The sequence below is a fragment of the Odontesthes bonariensis genome, chromosome 15 (genome assembly GCF_027942865.1).
Source record: "Odontesthes bonariensis isolate fOdoBon6 chromosome 15, fOdoBon6.hap1, whole genome shotgun sequence".
NCBI classification, from domain to species: domain Eukaryota; kingdom Metazoa; phylum Chordata; class Actinopteri; order Atheriniformes; family Atherinopsidae; genus Odontesthes; species Odontesthes bonariensis.
In genome coordinates, this window is record NC_134520.1 from 33,609,268 (window position 1) to 33,631,431 (window position 22,164).

At 42.7% G+C, this 22,164-nt stretch overlaps 1 protein-coding gene across 2 annotated transcripts in view; it reads right to left on the reverse strand.

The window, feature by feature from the left end:
• Positions 1–2,314: 2,314 nt before the first annotated feature.
• The window catches only part of LOC142400811 (carboxyl-terminal PDZ ligand of neuronal nitric oxide synthase protein-like), a 236,963-nt gene continuing 217,113 nt past the window's right edge, over positions 2,315–22,164 (reverse strand). For both annotated transcript variants that reach the window (XM_075486033.1, XM_075486034.1), the window contains exons 11-13: positions 11,160–11,356; positions 9,522–9,646; positions 2,315–5,866 (exon numbers count right to left, since the gene is read on the reverse strand). In XM_075486033.1, coding sequence (XP_075342148.1) covers positions 5,275–5,866; positions 9,522–9,646; positions 11,160–11,356 — 914 coding nt within the window. In that variant the 3' untranslated portion in view covers positions 2,315–5,274. The remainder of the gene's footprint in view (positions 5,867–9,521; positions 9,647–11,159; positions 11,357–22,164) is intronic.

Below are 22,164 nucleotides of genomic sequence, written 5' to 3' on the forward strand. Positions count from 1 at the left end.
ACGATACACAACTTTATGTGTCTGGAGGAAGTAAACACCTGGATGAGAGAGAATTTTCTACATTTTAAATGAAGACAAAACTGAGATCATTCTGTTTGGGAGCAAAGAGAAGAGGGTCAGCGTTGGTAAATATCTTGAGACTCGGGACCTTACAATCACTGACCAAGTCTGTAACCTCGGAGTGTTGATAGACTCAGATCTGACTTTCAGCAGCCACATCAAAGCTGTCACCAAGGCAGCTTTTTACCACCTCAGAAACATCAACAGAATTAAAGGTTTCCTCTCCCAAACAGACCAGGAGAAACTCATCCATGCATTCATCTCCAGTAGACTCCATCACTGTAACGCTCTTTTAACTGGACTTCCCAAAAAGAGCATCAAACGTCTGCAGCTCATCCAGAACGCTGCTGCTGGAGTTTTAACCCGGACTAAGAGATCTGAACACATCACAGCAGCTTTAAAATCTTTAAATCTTTAAGAGTCCAGACTAAACATGGAGAAGCAGCATTTAGCTGTTATGCTGCAAACAAGTGGAACAAACTGCCAGTGGAGATTAAACTTTCACCAAATGGAGACATTTTTAAATCCAGGTTAAAAACATTTCTGTTCTCATGTGTCTATGCATGAAATCTGCACGATATCTTTGAACTTATCTGGACTGTTGCTTGTTTTTAAATTCACTTAAATTATTTTATTTGTTTCTCTTTATATTCTTTTATGTATTTTTAATGCTTCTTCCACTCCCTGCTGCAATGCTTTTATTTCATGCAAAGCACTTTGAACTGTTTTGTACATGAAATGTGCTACAAATAAATTTGATTTGATTTGATGCTGAGAAAGGTCGTCTTTATAGGCACAAGGTAAGAAGGCCATCTTTAACTTCGCTCTCTTTTCCTTCGTGTGCAGCAGCTCAAAAGTCACAGACGGCTCGAGGATGTCTTTTCAAAGGAGGAAGCGGCTGTGATCATGACACTGCTGTCACCATTCTGTCATCAGAGAGACATCCACCTCCTCCTCTGCTGAATCAAAGTGCTGCGTGTCAGCGAGGAGACTTTTTCTGATTGCTGTTCCAGAGTTCTGTTCTCACGGCTCCGCTCTCTCCGCTCTCTCCGAGTCACGAGGCTGTGCTCAAATTGTAGGGTCAGCCTCTGAAATCACATCCAGGTCCACATCTACTCCTCAGATATGATCGTATATCATATCGTAATTAGTTTACTTTGAGAAAATTGGTAAAAAATAAAACTATTTTGGCACGATACTATTTCGGCTCGCAATCAGAACTTCCCCTTTAATGCTGTGGTGCGAGGGAGCTTTTCTTTTCACAAATTAGACACAAAACTAATTTTAAACCCTGAAACAAGCCAATATAAACACCAGCTATTAAACACTTGATACTCATTATGCGCGGAGCTCTTTGTCGGGAATCAATAGATGCCTCACGTTTGAATTATTAAACAGTGACGAGGCCAGTGTGTCATGGCTGACTGGCCGTCTGCAGCCCTGATGTGGAAGTTGGGTAAATAACCTGCCTCATCCTGCAGTCCTCCTTCATCTCTTCCCCTCTGCTGACGGGCTTCAGCTCCTCTCAGCAGAGCCACAAACACGAGGATTCATTTCCATGAATTAGGACAAACGGATCAATCAGACATCAGAACAGCTTCCGCTCCCGAATCCAGAAGTAGCGTATAGCTTTTAGCATTTAGCTTTATTTTAAATGTGCTGCCATATGAATGAAAGTGCCATAACATTTGTTGTGCAAACACACTTTTAACATCAGCATCTTTCTGTAGTTTTTATGTAGAAGCCTCGCTCCACTGTCTGTTTCCTTGAATGACTTGCTGCTATCAGTTGTGTGTTTTGCCTTTAAGTGATATTTTAGACTGGAACTACTACGCTGAGAAGACAATTCAACTTGGCAGTGTTTACAGATGACTTTGGTTCTGTCGACTCCGCCGTCTGGAAGAACTTTAACATGGAAATGGCCGAGTAAAAGTTCCGTACCCTTCTCCATGTTTGGTGGATCCAAAGATTACTTTCTTTTCCGGTTCCGCAGCAGACAGCAACAGACTTTTACAAAATAAAAGCCTGTGAGCAGCAGACTTTTACAAAATAAAAGCCTGTGAGCAACAGACTTTTACAAAATAAAAGCCTGTGAGCGACAGACTTTTACAACAATAAAACAAATAATAAAACCTGCGTTAATGCGCGATAAAATATTCGTCGGCGTTAAATAATTAAGGAGTTAACTCGCCCAGCCCTACTTGGAAGCTTTTTAAACAGAGAAAATGACAAAGTCACACGAGACAGACCAGTGTTTAAGTCTATTCTTTATAAGATGACAGTTACTGCAGGAAATGATTACTTCCTCACTTTAAAAAAAAAAGGTATAGCAGTAAAATAAAAGGCAAAATCATTGATTCGTGAGATAGAATTGACTTGATTTGTCTATGATTAATAAAAATGTGCAGCTTCCTTCATTCATAACTGCTGAATTTATGTCGACCGGCTTCACAAAGACAAAGATTCATCAACATAAAAACAGCACGTAAAATCTTTTTCTTTTTACTTGTATCCGATTCTGAAGCAGCTAAATAACACACACCTAAATTCTGTGACTGAATATCAAAATAAATCACTCTCCTTCATTTCTTACAGCCGGAAACATTTTGCATACTCGGCAAAAAAAAAAAAGATTTAAAAAAAAAAATGTACACAGCTGTGCCTTCATCAACAAATGCAACAAAAATTAACTTTAGTGGTTTTCAGAGTCAGTAAATATCATTTTTATCGAGGATGATTAAGCTAAAAAGAAAGGAAAAGACACATTTCTGCTTATCTGAGCTTTTCTACAGATGATTAATGCGTTAAAAGTTTTGTTAGAGCAGGTTTGGTCACTTTGGTTATTCATGGCGAGAATAAAAACAATCATGGAAGCTGCTGAGCGCTGAGTTTGAGGCTGATTTCTTATTTTCCGGACCAATTTCAGACCCGTTACGTCCAAAGTCGTTTCCAGCATGGACGCGGTGTTTATGTTTCAAGCTTTCTGGCCTCATCGCTCAGAGTTCCCTGGAGCGAATCCAGCAGGAAACGATGTCCACACGTCTAAAACACCAGGACACTAGTTAGAAAACTGCCTTGCTTCTTGTCCTTAAAGGTCAGTCCGACACATTTTTTTCAAAGTGTGCGTTATATAAAAAGTAAGTGATGTCACTTTTAAAACATCTGCAGCTCCATGTGTTTTCAGCTCGTGGTGCGGTGGTGGACTGTGGTCAGTCAGACATACGTAGAGACAAAGCTTCGGCTGTGTTCCAAACCGCATACTTCTCCCACTACTCCTACTAACTTTTTGCGTTAGTATGCGAGTTTGAGTAAGCGAGAAGTTCCCGGATGCATACTAGATTCTCCGAAATGTTGGGTATGCATCATGAGGTTACTACTCATACTCAAACTACCCAAGATGCAACGTAACGTGACGTCGCCGATCGTCATTTCCTGTCAAAACGGCAGTTTCAAGCTAGCTACAACGAGGGTAGGTTCACTTCCTGTTTTCAAAACAAAAGCACCAATTGTATGGTAATGGCTTTCCCTATGATAAAAGGCAACGGGTATTTTATTTTGTGAAAATAACCGGAAGTGCGTTGCTCACTGCGGCTAGCTTTAGTAGCGCCGAATTCGTGGGAATAAAATTGTAAATAGCCGGTATTTTGTCAGGTTTTCAACACGTTGGGGATCAAAACGACTACTTTCTCTCCTGAAAATGTTTCAAATGTTGCTAAAGTTTACAGAGTTTAGAGCTTAAGGGAAATCAGCTTCAGGCCGGCTGATTTCGGCTCGGCAGTAGCGAAATGCATTGTGGGTATACGCTCTGCATACTGTCTGATCGATGAGTATGCAGTATGGAAGTATGCGGTTTCGAACACAGCCTTCCTTTTTTCTCTCCGGCTCTTTGTTCCTCTCGTTCTGCTGATTATGACCCGACTGCACCCACAGCAGTGCCTTCTGGGAGCTTTTTGGTTGCTTCTTGGAAGGTTTGAATTCTCAACATGCTAACATAAGAACTAAAAAAAAATCCAGACGCACAGATCAACGGAGCCGGCGTGCAGTAAAATCACCATAGCAACCGCATCCTGATCGACCTGCTCTGACAGGCAGATGCTTCCTGCCTTTAAACCGGTGAAACAAACCTGAGTCGGTCTCTCTCAGGTGAGAAGATTTCAAACTAAAGACATTAACTGCTGATAAAACCTTAGAAAAAAGCTTTGACTTTGGTTTTCATCTTTTTATTAGCAGACAAAGATGAAGTGAAAGGAGATAAAATTACGAGCCGCTAATTTCTGTCTTTGGTCTGTCACGTTCAGATCTGCTCAAATAAAACTCGCCTCTTTCATCTCGTTCTGTTGACAGCTCGTTACCTCGTCCATCTTCAGCTTTCAGCCTCCAAATGCTGCCCAGCCACTCTGCCCAAGTGGCAGCGGATCCACTCTGGAAGGAAAGGTTGCAGTTAAAGCCATGTAAGGTTGCAGCGTGGCTGCCTGAACAAAGAGACTTTTTTATGGATCCAGATAAAGCTTCAACCTTCCGCTGCTTGACATTTCCAGCTTCCCCTGAACTTTTTTTTCCCTCTTCAACACCTTCTCGTCCCTTTAGACTTTCACTTCCTTCTTTTTCCTGAGCCTGAAAGCCCTCAGCACCTAGCTTAAAACGCACTAAATGTAAAACCGTATTGCTCTCCAGCGGCTTCTGCTCGGCTTCATCGCAGCAGCTCTGTGTGATTTATGGCCAGCGTGTCAGGAAACATCCGTCTGAATGGATTTAAAACACGAGATAAAATATTCATCCCATTAAAGGGATATTTCACCAGAGTAATTACATTCATTCGTATCGCAGACGTGACACCTTTAAGAGCAAAAGCTTAAGAAATACAGTGAATAAATCTCTTTTTTTTGTTGTTTACATTTTCTGTTAAAACCTTGAAAGCAGTAAAACAGGCTTATTCCTCTTCTAACGCCAGTCTTCTTTGTTTTCAGTCGCTAAAAAGGTCGCCGGAGGGTCCGACTGACCGCGTTCACGTCTAAAAAGCCGACGGAAATAATTCAAAGGTAAACAGACTCCGGCTCCGTTTCCTGGAAGAACGTTGTTCCCTTTTCATAAAATACGGCCCGCGGCGGGGTGGGTTATACGCTTAAAAAAAGGCAGTGAGTGTTTGATCTGCGCCTCTCCTCCACAGGTGTTCATTGGCTGGACGTCAGCTGGTGTTAAACCCAGATGTGAGCGTTACTCAAAGGACAGCAGGTCCGGATGAGGCTCCGAGTCCTCGCCGCTCGCCGCGGTGCCTCTGCTGTAGGGGGCGCCGTTCCCCAGGAGGACGTCTTCGCCCAGGCTGATGCGGCAGGGAGTTTTACCCGAGCGGGGGGTGGAGGACAGCCGGGCGTCTGGCCCGGACGCCTTCTGCCAGACGTCGCAGGGTTTGGCTCTGGGCTCCAGAGGAGGATCTTTGTGGATGAGGTCTGGCACAGAGAGCTGGAGCTGGTGCTCCTCCTCACCTCCTTCCCTGCTCCCTTCTCTCGCTTCCTCGTCTCCTCCCGGGACTCCGTCCGTCTCAGAGTCAGCTGCAACGTTGTCCTCCGCTGGTCCAGACGTGACATCTGCCGACTTCTCTTCCTCCTCCGTTACCTGCCGCTGCTCCCCGCCGTCGCTCTTCGTCTCCTCGGGGACGGAGGGAGCGTCCGCGGCGTCTGGAGAGGAGACCACCGGGTCAGAGGAGATCATCATGTCTTGGGTCGTCTTCAGCGCACGAGGGAGGCGCTTCTTCCCCGACGGCGGCGGCGGGTCCAGCCGAGGGAACGAGTCGAAAGAGGAGATGTGACTGGAAGAGAGGAGAGGGAGGACAGTGATCAGCTGAGTGGATGAGCAGGGAAAAAAGCATCGAAAAGAAAAGAGACTCATCCTGCATGTTGGTGGTCCCTCACGGAGGCTGTGTTCCAAACCGCATACTTCTCCTACTACTCCTACTATTCATACTGACCTTTTCCCGGATGCATACTAGATTCTCCGAAATGTTGGGTATGCATCATGAGGTTACTACTCATACTCAAACTACCCAAGATGCAACGTAACGTGACGTCGCCGATCGTCATTTCCTGTCAAAACGGCAGTTTCAAGCTAGCTACAACGAGGGTACGTTCACTTCCTGTTTTCAAAACAAAAGCACCAATTGTATGGTAATGGCTTTCCCTATAATAAAAGGCAACGGGTATTTTATTTTGTGAAAATAACCGGAAGTGTGTTGCTCACTACAGCCTAGCTTTAGTAGCGGCGAGTTTGTGGGAACAAAATTGTAAATAGCCGGTATTTTATCAGGGTTTCTGACAAAATACCAGGACTTTTTTGGATTTTGTGTACAAATGCGATTAATTGTGATTAATCAGGGAAATCATGCGATTAATTAGATTAAATATTTTAATCGTTGCCCAGCCCTACTTCCAAATTGACTTCTTTTATCAGGTTTTTGTGCGATACAATTGGTGCTTTTGTTTTGAAAACAGGAAGTGAACCTACCCTCGTTGTAGCTAGCTTGAAACTGCCGTTTGGACAGGAAATGATAATCGACGACGTCACGTTGCACTTTGGGTAGTTTGAGTATGAGTAGTAACCTCATGATGCATACCCAACATTTCAGAGAATCTAGTATGCATCTGGAAACTTAAAAAAAGTTAGTATGAGTAGTAGGAGTAGTGGGAGTAGTATGCGGTTTCGAACACAGCCTATGTAGTACGTAGTATGTAGTATGTAGTATGCAGTATGCAGTATGCACTATGTAGTATGTAGTATGCAGTATGTACTATGCAGTATGTAGTATGCAGTATGTAGTATGCAGTATGTAGTATGCAGTATGCAGTATGTAGTATGTAGTATGCAGTATGCAGTATGTAGTATGCAGTCTGCAGTATGTAGTATGCAGTATGTAGTATGCAGTATGCAGTATGTAGTATGCAGTATGTAGTATGCAGTATGCAGTATGTAGTATGTAGTATGCAGTATGTAGTATGTAGTATGTAGTATGCAGTATGCAGTATGTAGTATGCACTATGCAGTATGTAGTATGCAGTATGTAGTATGTAGTATGCAGTATGTAGTATGTAGTATGCAGTATGTAGTATGCACTATGCAGTATGTAGTATGCAGTATGTAGTATGTAGTATGCAGTATGTAGTATGTAGTATGCAGTATGTAGTATGTAGTATGCAGTATGCAGTATGCGGTTTTGAACACAGCCATAGACACCTGGCTTTAGAAATGGAGTAAATGCCTCAGTTTGGAGCTAAAACAGTCGTCTCACCGCCAGGAATCAGCCTGAAAAAGCTCCTTTAGGATAAATAAAGTTTCCCTCCTGTGAACATGTCAACACGGGATGCACAGACGCTTTAGGGTTGGATTGAATGCAACGTTTAAAATAAAAACCCGCAGGTTTCACCCCTCTTAATTCATGGAGCACAACAATCAGCCTGAGATGCAGTTTGTTGGGGGGAGATCCAGTATGCTGTAAAGCAAACAGGATTTTCCACCATGATAACAATGACAGCACCAACAAAACAGGCTTTTAACTGCAACAATAAACCCACTGAAGCCCCCTGAGCACACATTGGACTGCAGTCACAACTTTATCCATTGTTAAAGGGATCTGTTTTCCCTCTTTTCACTCACAGGTGAGCCGTCACACATCTGCTGCACAGCAGCTGTCCTCAGGCTGAGGCACAGCCCCCTGAATATCCTGAATACTCAGTAAAAAAAACTGAAACATGGGAGCAAATCCACACCTTTTACTTGCTGTAGTGGCTATTCGTCCTCTTGTTTCAATAATACAAACTAAAAAAAAAATGTCAAAACCATAATAAACTAAATGAAATCAAACGGCCACTGAGACACCTTGGGAGTGAATTTACGCAGGTAAATTGAGTCCATTGTTTCCTTAGGTTTATTGGTGTTTATTGCTTTGCCTTTGCCTCTCTTGCCCTGGTAAAAAACCATTAGCCCTCCCAGGTGCCTGCTCACCTGCCCATCTAAGTAAACTCTCCCAGTGCGCCCCAGCTAACCCGGGCTTTCAAAATAAAAGCATAATTAAATACCCAAATTAACTCAAACAATACTAAATGTCATAAACAACCAAAAAAAGGTGTATTCCCCAAACTAAACCCCCAAAAGATAACTAAATAATAAGTGAGCCAAATATTACAAAATAACAAACAGCTCCTACACTTGCTAATCGAAAGTTTTCCTTCTTAAATTCGCAGTCAGCGTTTGGTGAGTTCTTTTCGTAGCGTGCATGAAGCTCCCATGTAGCAGACGAATGAAAACCCTTCTTATCACACAGGCTGAAGCCTTCCTCACAACAGCCTTCCGGTCCTTGTTGAACAGTTTGACATTTGTTGTGAAGTCTGTGGAGATGGAGCTGATCTAAATGAGACTGTGAGGGAGACGTTCAGCTGTTTGCTGCACTGCATCACATACATGGCTCCTGCTTCACTGCATTTATGATAGATAGCCATCTGGGCTGATTGCTGCCGGTTCGACGCCTGATTCTACTGGAAGTAATCGGTCCTAAACCCGTCCGACTGGCTGAAAGCCACCGTCACACAGATGTATGAATCCTTGCTCCGTCCAACTAAATCACAGCGAGTTTAAAGTTTTCCTTCTGCTGATAAACGGACCAAATCCAGCAGCGAACCTCCTTCTGCCTTCGAACATAAACATGTTGAGTGATGGAAGAGGCGCGTGTCGAGGCGCTTTGAGTACTTTTACGTCTGGTCATTATTTATTTGGATGGATTCTCCAGCCATCCATCCATCCATTTTCTATACACCCGCCTTATCCGTCCGTCGGGTCGGGGCTGGAGCCTCTCCCAGCGGTCACTGGCAGTGTTGGAAATATATGGAGGATAACAGCGTTACTAACGGCATTATTTTTTTCAGTAGCGAGTCATTCTGCACCCTGAAAGTGTTTGGAGGCAGGTTATCCTTTCCCGCTCCCTCCGTTCATACCGTACAGAACATCACGCAGAGACTGTGCACTTTCCTTTCAGAGCAGCAGTCTTCTTGGCTCTTAAACCTTTCATGTTTCAGGATTCAGTCGGTGCTTGTTTACGGGCTCTGGAAGATCATCATCATCGTCTCCTCTTGGTTCAGCGCTGGGACGCAAACCTGATCCGAGTTGCTGAAAAATGACTCTTGCTTTACAGACGTCTGAACACAGCCTCTCAGAAAACAACCTCCGACGTCTCAGTGCGACAAACACGACGAGGAAACGTCAGCCTGGATATGAGTCTCATTCCGTTTCAGGCATCTCCCGCGGACCTCTGAGGGACGATTACTAATTCAAGAGCGCGGGGAAAAAACGGTGAATTATTCAGCCTGTCTGAGGGGGAGCCGCATCCACAGAGACAGACACCTTCTTTTCAAGTTTTCTTATTTTTCTGTGAGAGCGACTCATACAGATCACTGCTTTAAACGTGTGTGTGTGCGCACCTGTTGGCAGTCGTCTGGCCGAGCTGGTCCATGCAGCTCCACACGGCGCCCACGTTCTTGTTGACCTCGGTGACCCCGATGTCCCCGAGGTGGCTGGACTCTTTTCTTCTCAGTAAATCGTTGACCTGGGGGCGCAGAACAATCAAATCAAATCAAATCAAATTTATTTGTAGCACATTTCATGTACAAAACAGTTCAAAGTGCTTCACATAAAATAAAAGCATTGCAGCAGGGAGTGTAAGAAGCATTAAAAATACATAAAAGAATATAAAGAGAAACAAATATAATCATTTAAATTATTAAAAACAAGCAACAGTCCAGATAAGTTCAAAGATAGCGTGCAGATTTCATGCATAGACACATGAGAACAGAAATGTTTTTAACCTGGATTTAAAAATGTCTCCATTTGGTGAAAGTTTAATCTCCACTGGCAGTTTGTTCCACTTGTTGGCAGCATAACAGCTAAATGCTGCTTCTCCATGTTTAGTCTGGACTCTGGACTGGACCAGCTGACCTGAGTCCTTGGATCTCAGAGCTCTGCTGGCTTCATATTCTCTGAATAGATCACAGATGCATTTTGGGCCTAAACCGTTCTGGGATTTGTAAACCATCAGCAGGAGAACTTTAAGCTCAATAGGCTTAAAGTCTCTCCTAAAAACAATAACAATGACTATTTGCACAACTGCTCATTTTGCACAAATATCATCATAGTACAATATACCCTATATTTCTTATTGGTTCAGTCTACTCAGTTAAATTTATTTTTACCTTTAGTGTTAAATGTACAAATCTGTTTTTATTTAGTTTACTGATGTTTATTATTATTACTATTATTATTATTTACCCTACTCTTCATACTGTAGATTTGTTTATAGCTAATGTTTATTTCTCTGATGTTTATTCTATTCCATTTGCTTGTTTTTCCTTTAATTGTTTACATATATCTTATACTGTACGCTGTTGCAACACAATAATTTCCCAAATTGGGATGAATAAAGTATTTATCTATCTATCAGCAGGCTTTTAAAATCTATTCTGTGACTGACTGGAAGCCAGAGTAAAGATTTTAAAGCTGCTGTGATGTGTTCAGATCTCTTAGTCCGGGTTAAAACTCCAGCAGCAGCGTTCTGGATGAGCTGCAGATGTTTAATGCTCTTTTTGGGAAGTCCATTAACCCATTTAGGCCTAAAACGCCTGGAAAAGAATGCCTGTAAAACCTGTGGGCGATTTCAGAAAGACCCCCTAAAACCTGAAGTTTTTCTGGGAATTCAGCAATTGTGTCAACGCCTACTAAATGATTGATTTCTCAGCCTCTGTAGCAGATAGAAAGTCCTCCATGCTTGTTTCGATGTAACTTAACTTCAAAACAATGACACGAGGAACATGACGACACTCTCACGTGTCTATTATAATGCATTTAATTGGCGCAGAGGTCAATAATTGGTGCAAAACAACCTTATACAGGAAAAGACGGGTATGCTTTCCCGGTCTAAAAGGTAGAATAACGCAACAGCGCCCCCGGCTTTAAAGGTAGAAATGTGGCAACGCTTTCCCGGCCTAAATGGGTTAAAAGAGCGTTACAGTGATGGAGTCTGCTGGAGATGAATGCATGGATGAGTCTTTTTGGGAGAAACCAACCTTTGCCCCGACCGCCTTCCCCAGGTTGAAGGCGTTTTTCAGCCTCTGCTGTCCTCCAGAGGACGGAGAGTCGACGCCGCCGGGCGCCATGTTGGAAACGGAGGATGCTGTGGAGCGCCGAGCGGAGAGCTGACCTGCTCTGGAGCTCTGAGAGCTCTGCTGCTGGGCAACGGAGTTCTCAAACATGCTTTGATCAACTGTGCACAAGAAAAACAGACAAAAACAGAGATGAGTACCGGGTAAGGCTTAAAAAACAAACAGTGTTGCATGCTACAAAGCTGCAGACCTTCCACACATAAGGAGGCGGACATGGGAGGATGCACAAAGTTGCATCCAGAGTTTACTAAACTCAGAACTTCCTCCAAAAAGGCCGGTTAGGGTCTGCAGCTTTGCTGAAAACAGACTGATGTTGCATCATCACGGCACGACTCAACACGACACGGGGGCTTTAGGTGGGAAAGCTCCATGGTAGCGCTGTCTGGAATGATCACAGAATGATGTGCAAAGCCAAACTTAAGGGAACTGCAGGGACACATGCACAGAAATGGGCGGCAGCAGCAGCGGAGATGCAGCTTAAAGGGTTGAAAATGCAGGACTGGAAACAGCAAAAAGGAAAAGAAGAAGCTCTGGTTCAACCCACTTAAGATAGAATTTCTTACCTCTTGGAGAGACATATTTCTCGGAAGGCATTTAATGAGACAGAGAGGCGTGAGATTTCAGATGGTTTTACCTCCTACATCACAGAAACGCTGCTTAAGGGGACACATCGGAGAAGGCTGCGCTCTGGGAAAGCATGTGAATATCGGACAGCTACGCAGCCTTCCCCAGATAAACCAGATTTACTTCTCTTTGCACACACAAAGTATTCAACTTACGATCCCAATCAGGAGATCTACGAGGTCCATTAGCAAGAGGCAGAGGGAGTGAGACACAGAGTTAGGCATCAGCGTGATGGAAACAGACGTGACAACAACATACATTTACCACAGCGAGCAGGCGGAGAAGCAGACACACTGCAGATCAATTTCCACAGAAAGCAAAGCAGTAACTGTAATTGTGCAGCAGATGTGTTTCTTTGGATGTCCAGCAGGGAGTCAGATATCGACCGATCCTGCTCAATAAGTCAAGACTTTAGCACTTCTCAGCTGTAGCCCCGAGCCCAAACTCTTTCCAGTGTTCAGCACGCCGCTCTGCTTCTGTCTGCCGTCTCAGACACTGCAGCCAAGGCAGCAACCAGGGCCGGTTTATGCTTTGGGCAATGTGGGCGACCGCCCAGGGCGCACTCTATGTGAGGGTGGGTAGACTGATCCCAGGCCACAACACAAACTGCTTCCAATCCAAATAAACTGTATTTCATTCCTAAAATGATCATAGACCCATATACCTTCATGTAATTAACTGGGTTATTTGAAAAATGGAAAAAAAATAAAATATCTGTGCAGTTATCTCCGTGAATGTGTTTACGTCACGTGACCCCGGTTGATTGACGGGTGAACGGACGGCGTTAATGGGGAAAGCAAAGATAATAATGTGGAGTCATCATGGATCATCATCATGGTGAAAGACCAAAGAAGCCATCAGGTGCCCAGTTTAGACAGAGAAGAAGAAGAAGAAGAGGAGAAAAGGGCAAAAGAGTGACGTAGGCTATAGGCTATCTGTTAGCCTCTTGCTAACATGTTGCTATTAGCCACAACTGTGTTTGATTTTTAGTTTTGCTGAACTAGAATTAGAATTGAGGCATCATGTCATGCAGCTAATTTCACCCAAAGGCAACCTGCTCTGGTTTGTGTTTGCAACACAACAAGAAGTCCTGACTGTGGATTTTTTCCTTATTGTTATGAGCTATATGCTAACTTAAATAACTTAAATAACTTCTAATATACATTGACATGGCATTCTGTAAGCTACATGTGGTATCTTTTTGTACCTTTTTGGTACCGCTTTTTTTACAGTTTTTTTTTTTTTATAGTGAAAAAAAAAGTAAGTTTGACAAGATTTTAAATCAATCAGGGCCAAAGAACTGAGCTGCAGGAACTTTTCCACCCCCGGCTAAAACAAAGCACTGAACCGAGCTGCACAACAAGCTTGTGAAATCGGTTTAATTTAATTTCATTAATGTCTGTTTCCTGCAGCTCTGATCTGCTCCCAGTCCAAAGTCTTCACATTTAAGCTCCTTGAAAACATCTTGAAACTTAAAATAAAGGTTCATTTCCCGTTGAAACTGAGTTTTGAAGGAGACTCGATGGGCTTTTGCTTCTTAAATGTGAGTATTTAACTTATTTTCCTCTTCTTTGACAGTAGTTAATCAAACAAGTTTGGAATCCCGCCGGTGAAAACTGAAGTTCGGAACCGAGTTTAGGTTGTGGGGAAATAATATTCCATGTTTTATCAAAGCAACTGTTACAGGATACGATGGAAAAACATTTTTTTCTTCCTCTGAGATGCTGGAAGCTTCATCACTGAGGACTGAGCGTGAGGACAGCCTGCGTCCGTCTCTATTTGTCTGCCGGAGATCGAATTAGCTCCGGATCAATAGTTTAACATTGTGCTGGCTATTAAACATCCCCATCGATCCCATCAAACAATAAAGCCACAAATTCCTCCCTGTTGATCTTGTAATGGAGCCTAAACGGCTGGACGGCTTCAGTGTGTGTGATCTGCATAATGGCAGCTTGTTGGGTGGGGGATGCTAAAGACTTGTATAGGTGCTTAAATCTTTAAATCTTTTCTACGGGCGCCTGGTTATGAGCATCGCTGAAAATATCCCAAATCTTTTCCATTCCCAGCCCTGCCTCTGAATACTTTTAACTGTCTCATGCAGTGATGGTGAACTCCAGAGCAAGAGAATAAGCCTAAAAACACAAAGAAGAAGAGATCTCAGAGAGGCCTTTCTCAGCCAGGACCAATGCTGCATTTCCCCCTTAAAATCATCCCAACACAGCCTTCCACATCTGGGTGGGAAAACGAAGCCTCTCACAGATGTTCTGCTCACACAGAGCTCTGATATCAGTGTGCAGCAGGCGGTCTGAAGACAAAGAAACACAATAAGAGAAGCTGAATCTGCAGAATGAATTAAAAGGAACCGGCCTGCAGAAAGCATGTATGTCTATGGAAGTTTTTCTGTGCCATCAGAGTTTGAATACGAATTTCTAATATTGAATTTTTACAGCATCAAAATCAGACTTTGAATAACCAGCAGTGTAAAAAAAATCAATTTCTAAAAAAATATTAAATGGAAAAAAAATTCAACATCTAAAAATTCAGTGGAAAAAATTACCCAAAAATTATCCAATTTTTTAAAGTTTTTTAAGTTTAATTTTTTTCCACTTAAATGTTTTAAGTTGATTTTTTTTACACTGTTGGTTTTTCAAATTCAAAGTCTGATTTTGATGCTGTAAAAATTCAATATTACAAATTCGTATTCAAACTCTGATGGCACAGAAAAACTTCCATATATGTCTTTGAGTTGAAACTGGAGAGGAAAATCACTGAGCTCAGTGATGAGGAGTGAAACTCAAACGGAATACAACAGCCGTTCCTGTTCTCAGCTTAATGAAACAATATCTTACAGCTTGGTGAAATGAGTCGGCGCCACAGCTTCTTTATTGCGCTGCGGGGAAATAAGGGAAATAAGGCGAGTAACCAAGCGAACAATCTGTGGATCTCTGCACCCCAAACAAAGCGACCTCCAGGCAGCAACACATGACAAAGCACCTGATGATTTCCCGGCTATCGCAGCATCTCATGAGCACCTTCCTTTTCACGCCTCAGTGGTTCACATCATATTAAAGCGACGCCGCTCCTCTCTACGGGGAACGCCGTTTCATTAAGATCCAACTGAGAGATCTGACACCAGATTCTTTGATTCGTCCCTCCCCGTGTGAGGATTTACTACCTCTTTACTGGAAATCTCATTCAGGCAAACAATTAATCTGCATCCTCCCGATGAGGGGAGACGGCACGGCGCTGTGGTCCCGCCGTGGTTTCAGCGGCACTTTACTTTGTTGCCCTTAAAATGATGCTGGGCCCCACTTTCATAAATCAAAACTAATTGTGTGAAGTCAGAGCATTGGATCCCAATTAAAAAGTGGATGTTGCACTTTAGACTCATAATTTGTCTTATAAGTCTGTAAAGTCTTATAAACTGTTCATTTCCAGCAGATACAATATATATATATATATATATATATATATATATATGTATATATATATATATATATATATATATATATATATATATAACTAGGGCTGGGTCGAGTTAACTCGTTATTTATTTAACGCCGATAAATATTTTATTGCGCATTAACGCATACTTTATTTATCAATTTAAAAAAATAAAAATAAAAATAAAATAAAAAAACAATTTTTGGGGGCTTTTGTGCCTTTAATGGATAGGAAAGTTCAGAGAGACAGGAAGCAGGGGGCAGAGAGAGGGGGAACGACAAGCAGCACAGGGCCGTCTGATGCTGTTGTCCTCTTGTACACTACGCCACAAACCACCCCTGTTTGATTATTTATTTTATTTTATAACAGTCTGTTGCTCACAGGCTTTATATTTTGTAAAAAATCTTGGTTCTGTACCATTCTTAATTCGTCAAACCACCACAAATAGGGACAAAAATTGATCGAGATAAAAAACGATCTAGAACAAACGCAGACTTGAAACAGGACAAAAATAACGCAAAAGTCACGAAAAATAGACTAAAACTGAACAGAGAGATACCCAACCGCCTCATAAGAGACGTGAAACTCGGCCCTGATGTCGAAGGGTGTCGGGGGGGTACAATCCATCCACGACCGGAGCAGACACCCCCACAGTCAAATCAAGACTGCACCTGAAAACAAGCCCCCCCCCCCCAGGATGTTGTTGCTGTGGAAACAGTCAGTGGGGTTACATGGCACTGAAAGGATCAGATTAAGGGCTGAATTACAATAAGACTGAGTTATTTAGTGCATGTAGACACCTTAATCTGACTAACAATTGGATCGGATCGGATTAAGGGCTGAATTATAAAAAGATTGAGTTATTAAATTCATGTAGACACCTTAATCTGACTATAAATTGGATTGGATCGGATTAAGGGCTAAATTACAATCAGACTGAGTTATTAAGTGCATGTAGACACCTTAATCTGACTAAAAATTGGATCAGATCGGATTAAGGGCTGAATTACAAAAAGATTGAGTTATTAAAATTATGTAGACACCTTAATCTGACTATAAATTAGATTGGATCGGATTAAGGGCAAAAGTACAATAAAATTGAGTTATTAAGTTCATGTATACACCTTAATCTGACTATAAATTAGATTGGATCGGATTAAGGGCAAAATTACAATAAAATTTAGTTATTAAATTCATGTAGACACCTTAATCTGACTAAAAATTGGATCGGATCGGATTAAGACCCCGAGATAACTCAGTTGAAAGTCAATTAATCTCATCATGTAGACCCACTGCGTGAGTTAACTGTGGGATACAGTCTGTTTGTTTCTTTCTGAATTTACATTTTGGTAAATTAGCACCTTTAAAACAGACCAAGTCGGCCATTAAGAGTCTGTATTTGCAGTGTATGTACTGATGGGATCTTTATGCTGGTTTACGGATGTTTACTCAGTCTGATTCTGTGCAGGTCTGCGTGTTCAGATCTGATGGAGTCGCTCTTAATAGGCTGTTTGTCCCAAACTCTGCTGCAGCTGCAACTGCTGACTGTGCTAAACAGCAGTAACTAATTTCCTGCTGTTTTCAAAATCACCTGCTCCTTTTACCCCGGGGCGGGGGGGGGGTGCACAGACCGTATTTTAAAACACACGGTGTGAAAAGGTGGCTTTGAGACAGGGGTGAAGATAAGATGGAATCATAGTAAACATAATGTTCTCCTCAGAGAACTGTAGCCTGTTTGTTGGTTCAAGGGTCTTATTGTTTCCAACAGATTCCCGCACGGTGCTTTTCTTTTAATTAAAAACCAGCACGGAGGACCCCGTCTGTAATAATTCTCTTTGCTTTATCTAAAAGATGCTGCTGGTTATCGGTCAGATCACACATAGAGACAAAAAAAGGTGAAAGCTAAAGTGTAATCTCCCACATCCTTATGATGTATATCATCATAACAGTTTATATTGTGCTGCAGAACAAGCAGGGAAAGCATAAGAGCAGGAAAAGGAGGCATACAGAAACTCCCCCTCATGTAGCAGCAGAGCAGAATCATCCGCAACGCTAGAGAAAGTGGAAAAGCTCCTCGAAAAAAGAAGGAATTTACTGTTAATCTTACAGTGTAATTAAAGCTTATTCTGTGTGTTTGAACAAGTGAACTCCTCCAGAGCACAGAAGCAACACTAAGCTTTGTGGGTTATGCTGTGGTATTGTTAGTATTTACACTAGTATCAACACTTCACTCAGTGGGGTCACATGGCCCTGAAAGGATCGGATTATTGGCTAAATTACAATCAGACTGAGTTATTAAGTGCATGTAGACACCTTAATCTGACTATAAATTGGATCGGATGGGATTCAGACCCCGAGATAACTGGGTTGAAAGTCACTCTAAACCTGCTTGTAGACGCTGAAGCACGTGGTGAATCAGACTTTGCGTTCTGCGCATGCTCCAGATGTTTTCCCGGGGTCGTGACCCGGAAGTCAAAGGAGACGATATTCCTGTTGTTGTCGCCGTCAGAAAGAAACAAACAACGCGATGGAGAATGCTCCGTTGGGCATCGAGTTTGTGCAACAAGCAGCTCATCACAGAGCAAATGTAGAGGGACGTAGCTTCATCTGGCTCTGCGTTCTCCATCTTTCTCCAATGCCTGAGTTTGTTGTTGTTGTTGGTGGTGAAGAGGTCAACAGGAAGTGGCTCTATTAGCAACAGTTGGAATGGGTACAGCGCCACCTATCATACCGGGGTACGACACGCTTTGTGCCTCTGATCCCATTCATTCACCGCCATATATCCAAGGAGAATTACCCTTGCTCAGCTCAGTCTTGCATCACAAAATGGTTCTCCAGGAAAAAGTCAGACCTTACAATCGCTTGGCCCTATTTTCTCTCCCTTCGTATCACTGCCTGCTGTGCAGACCGAGCAGCAAACACAGTAACAGGCGCGGCTGTCGGCAGGCGGCAGTGATACGAAGGGAGAGAAAATAGTACCAAGCGATTGTAAGGTCTGACTTTTTCCTGGAGAACGATTTTGTGATGCAAATGTATTACTCTGTTGAACGCATATTGTTCTGAGAAGCAAAACGCTTTATTTTTTAAACCCCAGCCAACTAGCCGGACTACCTTCATCAACACCAAAACGAGGCTGGAACTCTGCTCACAGGACGCAGCAGGGGGTAAGAAGATGTTCATAAATGATGTTGCTGATATGGGATGTCATACAGCTTCATGTCAAAAGAGGCGAACTATCCCTTTAAGTACGGACGGGATGGGGGTCACTATGAATCTGGGGGGACATGTTCCCCCTGTCCCCAGTGCCATCTGTGCCCATGCTACACAGAGTCATTCGACACCAGTTGGTGTTTCTGCATTGATCCCTCAGCCAGTGAGCCGCTGTAGTTAGTCTGGTTTGGCTTTTCTGTCATCAGTTTAGCCACATTAGGGAAGTAACCCACTAATGTCACCATAACAGAGCCAAGAAACTGGATCTCTCAAAGTTAAACTGCTGAGGACCGTGTTGCCTCTGATTGTTGGTTTTATTATTATTTTTCTTCTGTTAGCTGCCGTTTTCACTGAATAAATTAATAGTAACATGAATTCAATTAACACACACAGTTTACTTCCCATGTAACGAAAATGACTCAATCTGTGAAGCCCCAAAGAATTAGTGAAACGCCCTCTGAATAAAATCTGATTAAATATTCCATAACCTGAGGTCTGGAAACGTATGTGCCAGACATACACTCAGATTTATCATTTCCATGTCAGGATAATTTACATTTCTGAACCAAAACCTTTTACCTTGTTTATCTCCTGTGTTTTTTCCCTAAAAGAAAAAAGGATCTCAGTGTCATCAGTGAGGGTAATCAGACGTTCTGTGCGACAGACGAGACAAAAGAGCGTCGCGGTGAAATGGAAATCTGCGCTGAGAGGATAAACGACCTGCAACACGCTCACTTCAACACAAACAGTAATCTGCAGGCCCGATAGAGTCATTATCATCCACGTATGAAATTACAGCCCTCACTTGGTTTCGCTGCATCCTGGAGTGTGTGTGTGTGTGAGATTGGTATTAATAAAAATAAGGCCAATCATGTCTGAGGTCTGAAAGCAGGGGAGAGAGAAATGCCTTCAAACAAACAGGGAACGTCTGCTCATCAATTTTTCACACGCTTTCATTATGGCGTGAATGATTAAAGTGGGTGGGCTCCGGTGTGGGTCTGCGTTGAGAGGCCGGCGTTAATGGGAGATGTTTCTGACTGATGTCTCGCCTTTAAATCACCTCCTTTTGTTTGCCTTTCGAGGCTCTAAAGCCTGATTCTTACTCGGCGCAACCTCGCTTTGACCCATTCTTACTAGCTGGTCGCAAATGGCGCAAACGGTGACCCAAATTTCCGCCACGCCCCCCGTCGCAAGCTAAAAAATCCTCGCGCGTCGCAAGGGCGCGCACACAACTTTTTTTCTGACTTCGCGCGAGCTCAACCAGAAACAGCTGACCAAGAGAAAGGAAACATGAACACTGCAGAGACCGCGGTGACCGAGAGGGTGCGCCTCTACAAACATCTGTACGGCACGTCTATGAAGTTACACTGGGACAACGTTTGACAACGTTCGTCTTGTTGCAAAGGACGAACATTCCACCTTCTCTTCTGTTTTTGCCGCAGCCGCTTAGCTCTGAGATACATATACAGTTCTACACCCAGAGTAAATTCATTCAGCATCCGCATCAAATGTGCCAGCCTCTGCTGACGCTCGCTGGTCTGGAGAGAACTGCAAATGTGACGCATACTCGGCGCAAACTGCGCTTCTGAGCTGAAGGAACTGTGAAGGGGCTGGCGCTTTCGATGACGTCATTAATGGTTCTCGAGCCAGAACAGTTGCGCCGAGTAAGAATCAGGCTTAACGCAGCGGTTACCGATCCGACCTTTAACGAGGATCAAACAAGACTGGGAACATTTAATCTCTTACATGCTTTTTTTTAGCTTTTATGAAGTTACAGTTATGAAAGAAAAAGGATTTGGAGAGTGGAAACTCTGGGTTTTGATGTGAGGGCATTCACATTCATACAGGAGTAAAAGTCTTAGAATAGCTTATAGCTCTCTTATATGTGCCAAATATGAAACGCATCCATAAGAAGGATAGCAGAAGTATTAGAATGGGAATTGTTAAGAATTTAGCAATTCCAGTTCGATTATCGATATCGATTTTTTATCGATTCTCATCCAGTTATATATAAAATACAGATGGGTTTGGTTGCAGTAACACTTTAATTTCAAGTATGCACCAACATTTTATATATTTTCTCCTGTCATTTTACTTTTCCCTGCCTCGATAATCACAGTTATATGCATTTTTTCAATCATTCAAGAGGATCTGAAAGTATTATTCATATAACTGAACTTGTATTTGTAGGTAAACGTAGGTAAAGTCTGCTCTCCAACCATAAAAAGGATATTAATTTGGTTTATTTCTTGATCTGGAACTGTTTTGGTTATCATAAGAGTAAAGATGTTGCTAATGTTTCTGAACAACAGCAGTCACAGAGTAATATACTCATAAAAGTGTGTTAATATGTGTTTTCCTCCCCTTGCTGTGAGAAAGAAAATGTAAAACCAATTAATGAACATATCTAAACCCACTTATTTGCTGTGTAATGAGAAATGTTCAGTTGTTTTAATTAGTTGCATAAGTGTCACTCTTCTGCCTTCGTTTTTATCTTGAACTTATTCTCGGTTTACCTCCAGGGATTTACTTTCACTTTGTGCAACTTAATGAGCCAAATATTGTTATTTTTTCTTTGAACTCCAACCTCTGCAAGATGCGTCACAACCGACTGAATTATAACCGGAGCGGTTTGCATTTCATTCCAGAAACATCAGCCCTGGGACGGGTGGAGCCTCCTGATCAGACCCTCAAGTCTCAGAGGAAAACAGACGCCCCATTAAAAAAACCCACCCGTCCTCCGACCTCAGGTGACCTCCAACACATCACGCCGCTGTTCTCTCACCGTTTCACAGGCAGAAGCTGCGTTTAGGCCACCAAAACTGTCCAGTGAAGCTAATACTAACGTTATAAACGAGCTCTGACCTCGTGAAGCTCGAATTCTCCCCCTGAACTACAGCTAAATGTCCGAAACCAATGACAAAGGGTGCGAAATGTGGAGAAAGCAAGCAGAACTTCTACATGAACCGTCTTTGGAAACAACAAAACAATCACTTCTTAAAAACTCAGCTGAGATATTTCACCTAAAACCACAAAAAAAATACTGAAAATCCACCAAGAAGCGACGGCTGGAGGAAAAACCATCAAGGTGACCTGCAAAGTTTCAGTCTGGTGATCTGAAAGATGAAAGGTTCCTCTCATCTTTTAAAACAAGAGTTATTTGTGAAAAACCTCAGGGTGTCTGATGTTTAACGAGCTCTCGGGTTTAAATGATTCATAAGGATTGCAGCTCGTGCAGACATCGTAGGGCAGGAAATGTCAAAGCTTTTACAAATCAGAAGTCAGAAGCTTAACGCGAGTCCTGTTCATCCACTGATCTGAAACACAGCCCGTTTGCATCCAAAGGGGAAGTAAAATCTGAAGGGAGCCTTTGAAACAGGAGTTACCAAACAAAAAACCAGCTTCTTTGGCCGTTTGGGCAAGAAAAACAGAGAAATGTTCAGAGTATGTGATCTGTATTCTTTCACGGTTGTGATTACTGACAATGTTTGCTGTCTGGATGCAGAAACAGCTGATGTCTCATGAGATTACTAATCAATCGGTGTGTCAGAGCGGATTTGGTGCCAAAGGAAAAGAGGACGGCAACAGGATAATTATCCGAAACAAGCCTTAAAGTCCACAATGGGAAACC